Below are 8,818 nucleotides of genomic sequence, written 5' to 3' on the forward strand. Positions count from 1 at the left end.
TGCCTACACTCTTTAGCCAGGCTCAGATACTCTGTTCCAACCAGTTAATGATGCACGCAAAAGAAGTAGCACTGAGTGTGCCTCACACGGACTTTGTGTACAGTGATTACAGCTTCTTGGCACAATCATTGCATCATCACGAGACCCCACCAACACTCAATACTCATATCAATGCAGAGATTGGGCCTCATCCCGACTCATGGGGACAAAATTGGTGGAAACAAAAAAGAATATTGCGGTCAGTGCCCTGCCCCAAAAGGATATTGTGTTATATTTTTTCACATGTTTGTGAGCATCACTGGCTAGGTCAGCATTTATCAACCATTCCTAACCTTCCTTGCGAAGGTGGTGATGAGTTGCCTTCTTGAACCCCTGCAGTCCATGTAGCATAGGTACACCCACTGTGCTGTTAGTGACGGCACAGCGGTTAGCACTGCTGCATCACAGCGCCAGAGACCCGGGTTCGATTCCCGGTTTGGGTCACTGTCTGTGCGGAGTCTGCAAGCTCTCCCTGTTTCTGCGTGTGTTTCCTCCGGGTGCTCTGGTTTCCTCCCACAGTCCGAAAGACGTGCTGGTTAGGGTGCACTGGCCATGCTAAATTCTCCCTCAGTGTACCTGAACAGGTGCCGGAGTGTGGCGACTAGGGGATTTTCACAACAGTAACTTCATTGCAGTGTTAATGTAAGCCTACTTGTGACACTGATGCTTTAAGATTCAATGTACATTTTACTCATCACTTCCTGTGACGTATTTGTCTATTTAGTTCAACATTCTGTTAATTCACAATGACTTCACAACAAGAAAAAGATTGCCCTCAGCAATAAATCCATTCTGTTGGAAATTGGGAACCACCTCCTCGGAAAGCTGGTGTGTTACAAACCCTGCTGATGGTATATACAAAAGTGTTGCAGCTTGGAACATCGGTTCATGGTGACGTATGTTTGTTTGAATTAATGTGAGGAGCAACATACAATCCGGTGAGAAACAGTCCAGTCATCGTGTAAAGAATTAATAAAGAGTATTTATTAAAGTAAAAGAGACAAAGATAAATACACGATAAGAAGGATACACTATGAGACTTAAGTATATGAATGTTTGAACACACACTGTTTCTCTGAGATTACATTGCACTCCAAAAGTATAGCCACATTCCCAGAATTCATTGCAAACACCCCTTTTCCCAAACAACATCCAATTTAGTAACTCTATAAATCAAACCCAACTCATAGTTACCACACAATACAGCTTAAATGACCAAGTCTGAGAAAATATCTTTAGTTGATTAGTGAAGGTATGAAACTACGTCTTGTTGAGGAGAATATCTGCAGTTTGTTGTTGACTCTTAACTGTTAGCTGGCAGCGGCCTCCCTGAAGATTTTGACCTGTCTGGTTGTTAGATGTAAACTAGCCTCTTGGGTTGTCAGATGGAAGCTGCTCCCCTTTCCCTCAGAGGGTGCTGGCAATTCGACCATTTAGCCTCCTTGATATTTCATTCTGTGGATTTAGCTGTCTGCATCTCTCAAATTCCTTGACTCCAGCAATGAGCATGTGTAGGCGCCCATTGATCTCTCAGTTGTTTAGGTGAGCTGTTTTTACAAATGGGGCAATTTACACCTGATCCTGTCTAGATGCCTGCTAATCTTGTTACTGGGCAAATTCTCGTCATGCCTTGAGAATGCTGGCTACTGCTGCCGTTGGGCAGATTTCTACCTGTTGCTGGGCGAATCCCATTCTATTGTGCCTTTTTAAAATTCATGTTACTGCTGTTGCTCGGCAGATTGCTGGCAGCTGAGTCCAGGTTGGGGGAAACTAGGTACAGTCCTGATCATTTAAATGCAGGAGACAGTGCCAATGGCTTTTGATGATTTTATTATAGTGAAATGAATAACAAATACACTGGTACATAAAAAAAACATGACTATGAACATAAATACGCATAGAGAATTTTCCTTACAGCAACATTCGGCAAGAGAACCATTTGCTTTGCTCAGGCTTGTCATTCCAATCCAGTTCACATCTAACTTTCCTTCCTGTGGGAGGCAGCAGGGTAATCTTTAATGCAATTCAGTACATTGCCGGTGAAAGTAATCAATAGAAACGTGCAGATTTACAATAGCGAGGGAGATGCCAGTCACGTCACTAACATTTACCAGGCTGGACTGAGGCCCAATCTGATTGTGAAAACTATGTTGCAGAGTTCACATCGCAGCCGGTCAAAGTATAAATTCAATAAAGTTTAAACTAAGACAGATAGTGTAAAGTTGCACGTGAAAAAATGTTTTCAGATATTCAGTGCACCAACACTGATTGGATAGCCTTCTTGAACTGGAACGTAATTATCCCTGTTCAGTTAATGGGAAATTTAATCTGATTTAATCCATTGAGAATAGACTTGGACTGCTGTTAGTTTAACTTGGAATCGCTTTGCGATCTACATTTGCTGCTGACTCACTCGCAATGAGAAGAGTGAGGGTCTTGTTGGCATTATGAACCTGTGTGACCATTTGATCCCCCTAATGGTGCACGGTGGCAGAATGGGTTAGCACTGCTGCCTCAGAGTGCCAGGGACCCGTGTTCAATTCTGGCCTCGGGTGTGGAGTTTGCACGATCACCCCGTGTCTGCGTGGGTTTCCTTCAGGTGCTCTGGTTTCCTCACACACTCCAAAGATGCGTGGGTTAAGTGGATTGGCCGTGCTAAATTGCCCCTTAGTGTCAGGGAGACTAGCTAGGGTAAATACTTGGGGTTACGGGGAATAGGGCAGGGGTGGGATTGTGGTCGGTGCAGTCTCAATGGGCCCCCTCATGCGCTGATGGGACTCTATGAAAAGCATGTAGACATTTTGGGTGGGATTTTCCGGTCGCGCTCGCCCCAAAACTGGAAAATCCTGCCCGTGTTCAACAAACCTTTGCATGGTCCACCCCTCCCTGCCCACTGCGATTCCCGTGGCGGGCGGGACAGGAAAACTCCCCCCACTACGTGGGGTCATTTATTTTTTTGATGTGCCAACATTCTTTGGTTTCTGGTGCTGGATTTTTGAAACTCGCTACTGGCTGAGTTTCTGGGTGGGCTTGAGGGGATAAAGACAGGTGGATAATGAGAGGGACATACGGGGAGAGATGCGATATGAGCCAATCTTTGGTGCAATGATGAGTGGGTGGAGAGGAATATGTTATCGTCTGGATCAGTCTTCGATGAGGAAAATGAACAATGACTCGACAGACACAGGTTCCAACAATTATTACAGGAAGACCATTTGTAGATTTAATTATACATGGAATTGTCTCAATTAGCCTAGGGGACAAACAAGGTGCTTTCACTCCTTTCTGCAACTTCACAACCACAGTTTTTGTTGTAAATGTGTCCTCCTGGCTTATCGCAAGGTTCTGCATCCCAGATTAGCAGCCACTGCATGCAGCATAGGCACAGATTTCACAGACGTCTGCTTTCACTGATAGCTCCACTGCAAAAGAGAGAGAAATAAACTGTGCTGTACTTCAGCCACGCACAATCCTGGAATGGTTAGGGCACAGAAACATCGCATCAAATCCACTGATATTCTCCATATCTGGAGAACAATTCATTCGGTCCGATTTTCCCATTCTCCCCCACGACCCTGGAACTTTGATTTTCTCAAGTGTCCGCAACTATTTCCTTTAGAGATCATTGATTCCCTCCATTTCCGCTACCCTCAAGTTCCAAACCATTACCACTCGTTGCCACAAAAGGTTCTTCCTTACGTTTATGTTAAAATGATCTGTCCGCATAAATTATAATAAATTTGAATACATTTTATGATAAAATTACAAATAATTTTAGTGAGATGATAGGAGAGCTACACAACTTTCAGAATCCTCAAGTTCAGAAATATTAGCATTTCCCTTTGTTAGTTTTAACTAACTTGTATTGATAATGTATCTTTGACTTGATAAAACAGACACATTATTGAAGAGTTATCGAGTAAAATTTGATATCAAATGGATATGGTGGCACAGTGGTGAGCATTGCTGCCTCTCAGCGCCAGGGACCTGGGTTCGATTCCTGGCTTCGGTCACTGTCTGTGCAGAGTCTGCACGTTCTCCCCTTGTCTGCTCCCTCAGTGTACCCAAACAGGCGCCGGAGTGTGGCGACTGGGGGATTTCCACAGTAACTTCATTGCAGTGTTAATGTAAGCCGACTTGTGACACTAATAAACAGACTTTAAACTTAAATCTATGGCCCCTTGTCCTTGGACCATCAACTAAATGGGAACAGCTTTGCTTCTTCCATCTTACCAAAACCTGCCATAATCTTGTATACCTCTACCAAATCCTCCCCTCAACCTGCTTTGTGCCAAGGAGAATAACCCCAGTTTTCGAGTCTAGAGGCTGGGCCCTTAGCCTGAGACCAGCTTCTTCCCAGAGAACAGCAACATGAAGCGATGCTGAGTGGGAGCAAAGACTTTGAAGAGTTTATCTAAGTGTAGCAGCTTGGTAATAAAGAAAATGCTTAAGATTAAAAGCAGGATATTTCAAACAGATTCAAATTGTAAAATTGTGAAATTAACTAAACACGTTGACAAAGTCCTGTAAGTAAAGGATCAAGCCAATCAAATCCATGCATACTTTTCCTTTTCTTTCGTTCAACTTTTCTTCCTGTTTTCTTTATATTTCTAGCATCACTTAGGCCAATTCTTTCCCTTAATCTTCCGAATTCTCACCTGTCCCTTTCTTTGATATTACTAAGCCACTTGTCTTTTCTTTTCCTGGTCTTTATAATCTTCCTCTCCTTCACCCACTCACCCCTTCCCAACATTTCCGAGTTCAGGAGATATCCTCATGCCTCCAGTCTTCCCTTCCATCTACAAGATATGCCATTTTTGACCCAAGCCTGCTCTCACTTAATTATCGCTGCTTCATTTGATCTTTCTCTTTTCTGTTCTGTTTATCCTTCTTGCTGTACATTTTGTATCTTGGAGCTATGCTGAGATGACACTGGTTTCGATATGTGGAAAAGGTTTTATTCACAGTGCTTTTTATGTCAACCCCACACTCTGCCGGTCTCCCTTTCTACAGCTTTGTTCACTTTTCTCTGAGTCCAAACTCAGTCTTAATTAATCAAGCACTGTGAGAATAACTTATAAACAGACTCACATAGTCAAACCCAGAGCAATTGAACACTACAATTCTGCTATCCTGAAATGAGGCTTTCAATAATAAGTATTTTTCATTTAAAGGAAAACTATTTTCAAATATTGGCACCCATGCTAAAATGGCTATGCAGCTTGCTGAGCCATTAGTTGGGAATTGCATTTGTACTTCTAGGGCTCGGGCTGTGGGGAATGTTAAGGGGAGTGGGACTAATTGAGAAGCTCATACGGAGAGCTGAAACAGGTAGCTGGGCTGAATGGCTTCCTTCTGTTTATTCTAATTCATTTACGGGATGTGGGTGTTGCTGGCTAGGACAGCATTTATTGCCTATCCCTAATTGTCCTTGAAAAGGTGGTGGTGAGCTGCCTCCTTGAATCGCCGCAGTCCGTGTGATGTACGCACGCCCACAGTGCTGTTCTGGAGGGAGTTCCAGATTTTGACCCCAGTGACAGTGAAGGAATGGCCGATATATTTCTAAGTCAAGATGGTGAGTGGCTTGGAGGGGAACCCCCAGATGGTGGTGTTCCCAGGTATCTGCTTCTCTTCTCCTTCTAGATGGTAGAGGCTGTGGGTTTGGGAGGTGCTGCCATGAGTTCCTGACATCAATCGTGCACACAATTCTTTGTGCATTAATTATGAAATTAAGTTAAGAGACTTACTGCTCCTACATTAGGTTGGATCAAATATTCCTTCATCTGAAGTTACAAACTCCTGGCAATATTAACTGGCAGAGAATGTGTTTTATATTTTTGAACACAATCCCGCAGATATAATTTAATCGATGTTGTACTTACTCAGTCTGTGGAAAACCTGGGGAGCATCAGATGAGCCACAGACTGGTTGAAACACTTCTGGAAGCTGGGGGCTTTTGCATAGTGTAGAAACGTGAGATTTATCATCATCGATGTCTATGTCCATGTCCATCAAAACCCATAACTGCTTCACATCCTTGAAGAGGAACGTGTAGTTTCCATCCTTGTAAAACCAGAGAAACACAGCGAGTGTTAGATACTGATACCAAAGCAAAATGCCACAGATGCGGCAAATCAGAAATGTTAAAAACTAAACAGAAAATGCAGGAAATACTCAGTAGGTCAGTTAACAGCTGTGGAGAAAAGCAAAGTTAATGGGTGGACTTTACAGCCTCGCTCACCCCGAAACCGTAAAATCCAGCCCCAAGGTCAATGGACCTTTCCATTGCCTTCCCCTTGCCCGCTCCGATTCCCGTGGCGGCCGGGATGGTAAAATTCTGGCCAATGTTTCATGTCGATGGCCATGCCACAGTTGACAAAACTCTAGACAGTGATGGTGAGAAGAAAAACAAGTTTTTCACTTGTTTTTATTCATTCATGGGACATGGGCATCGCTGGCTGGCCAGCATTTATTGCCCATTCCTAGCTGTCCAAGGGCAGTTGAGCGTCAACCACATTGCTGTGGCTCTAAAGTCACATCTAGGCCAGACCAGGTAAAACAGCAGATTTCCTTCCCTAAAGGACATTAATGAACCACATGGGTTTTTCCAACAATCGACAATGGTTTTGTGGTCATCAATAGATTCCTAAATCCAGATAGCTTTCCGTGATTTCAAATTCTTCCATCTGCTGTGGTAGGATTTGAACCTGAGTTCTCAGAACATTAGCTGAATTTCCGGATTAATGGTCTAGCAATAATACAATTAGGCCATCGCCACTTCTACAACATTTTGCACAACCTTAGGATGTTCCAAAGCATTTTGCAGCTGATGTCTATCCATAACCATAGTCCTAGCTGCCCGATGAGGAGGAGGAGACTTGTGGTGATTTAACCTGAGGGTCACCACACCTCAGGCGAGGGGTAAGGTTAAGAAGAATAACCTCAGCTAGTACGGGAATTGAACCCGCGCTGTTGGCGTTGCTCTGCATCGCAAGCCAGCCGTCCAAACAACTAAGCTAAACCAACTTCCCAACTGATAAGACATTTTTGAAGTGTAGTCATGGCTGCATTGCGGCAAATGCCACAACAACCTTGCAAATAGCAATCAAATAGCAGGCCAGACAAGCCACTTTAATGTTGGTTCAAGAACTCCCTTTAGTCAGTCTCAGTTTTATGTCCATCTCAAAGGGTTGATGATACATTGCTTTGAATTCTCATCTAAAAAACAGCATCTTCAATGGTGCAGCAGACCCTCAACATCGTATCCAAGTGTCAGCCACTCCAAGTCGAAGTTTATTTATTAGTGTCATACGTAGGCTTACATTAACACTGCAATGAAGTTACTGTGAAAATCTCCTAGTCGCCGCACTCCAGTGCCTGTTCGGGTATACTGAGAGAGAATTTAGCATGACCAATGCACCTAACCTGCATATCTTCTTCCCTGCTGCCATCAGACCTTTGAATGGACCTACCTCGCACTAAGTTGAACTTTCTCTACACCTTAGCTACGACTGTAACGCTACATTCTGCACTCTCTCATTTCCTTCGCTATGAATGGTATGCTTTGTCTGTATAGCACGCAATAAACAATACTTTTCACTGTATACTAACACATGTGATAATAAATCAAATACACGTCTTTGGAGTGTGGGAGGAAACCGGAGCACCTGGAGGAAACCCACACAGACACGGGGAGAACATGCAGACTCCGCACAGACAGTGACCCAAGCCCGGAATCGAACCCGAGTCCCTGGCGCTGTGAGGCAGCAGTGCTAACCACTGTGCCACCCAACAAGACAAATATTTTGCGTGCATGCAGCAAACAAACAGATAACCGATTAATCAGTTTTGGTGCTGTTGTTTATGGGATGGATGCTGGCCAGTCGATCGAGAACACATGCGTCTATTCTTTGAATAGTGCCATGGGAACTTTTACACCTAACCTGAGAGGACCTTATGTATCACCTGTGAATCGGCACTTCCAACAGTGCGGCATTCCCTCAGTACTGTCCTGAAGCATTTGAGCAACAGTTGTTACCGATAGTCGTTTTCAGACTTTGGCACACATTTGTGAATTTATGAAGGCAGTAGTTATATCAACATCAATTGGAAAATGTGTAAGAACTTAAATTACCTGAACCATAACATTTTCCACAAGGCTTGACAAGCAACTGGTGAGGAATATGACGGCAAAAAGAATTTTCATACTGACTGGCTTCGGGAACTTCACTCCGAGTTTCTCTTCGGCAAGTTGTGTCAAGAGCTCAACAACAAATCAGCTTTTAAAGGCCAGAATCATGGCAATAAATTCTTCTGATGTAACCCTAACAGTGTAAATACAGTATATCACACTACAATAAACTGCGTCATTGTTCAATGACAAACACACATAAAATTTGATTGCTTTGGGGGAAGCTGTATACTTTTAGGGTCATTAATGGGCAACAAGGTTTTACTCCTGAGTTCCAGAGAAAAGGAACCACATACACAAAAGAAGTACATCACGATATATGCGTATTCCACATGGAGACTGTAGATGGAAATGAGATCGCTCTTGTAATAGTCACTATCCAGTATCCAGTAGCAGCAATAACTAAACAAACACACGCAACCCAGCTTCATTTTGAATTTAGAATCCCTACAGTGCAGAAAGAGGCCATTCAGCCCATCAAGTCTTCACCGAATCAGCATCCCACCCAGCACCTCCCTTCACCCTATCCCCGTAACCCTACACATTTACCATAGTTAATACACCTAACCGAACTATCTTTGGAGACTA

At 43.5% G+C, this 8,818-nt stretch overlaps 1 protein-coding gene across 1 annotated transcript; it reads right to left on the bottom strand.

Annotated features, from left to right (window-relative positions):
• Positions 1-1,002: 1,002 nt before the first annotated feature.
• Positions 1,003-8,304, bottom strand: LOC144510010 (guanylin-like). Its single transcript, XM_078239168.1, has 3 exons — positions 8,174-8,304; positions 5,922-6,102; positions 1,003-3,461 (listed from the first exon to the last, which is right to left on the bottom strand). The coding sequence occupies exons 1-3, from the start codon at positions 8,243-8,245 to the stop codon at positions 3,397-3,399; spliced, it is 318 nt and encodes a 105-aa protein (XP_078095294.1). The 5' UTR covers positions 8,246-8,304; the 3' UTR covers positions 1,003-3,396.
• Between the last annotated feature and the right edge of the window lie 514 nt (positions 8,305-8,818).

Source organism: Mustelus asterias, chromosome 22 (genome assembly GCF_964213995.1).
Source record: "Mustelus asterias chromosome 22, sMusAst1.hap1.1, whole genome shotgun sequence".
Classification (NCBI taxonomy): Eukaryota; Metazoa; Chordata; class Chondrichthyes; order Carcharhiniformes; family Triakidae; genus Mustelus; species Mustelus asterias.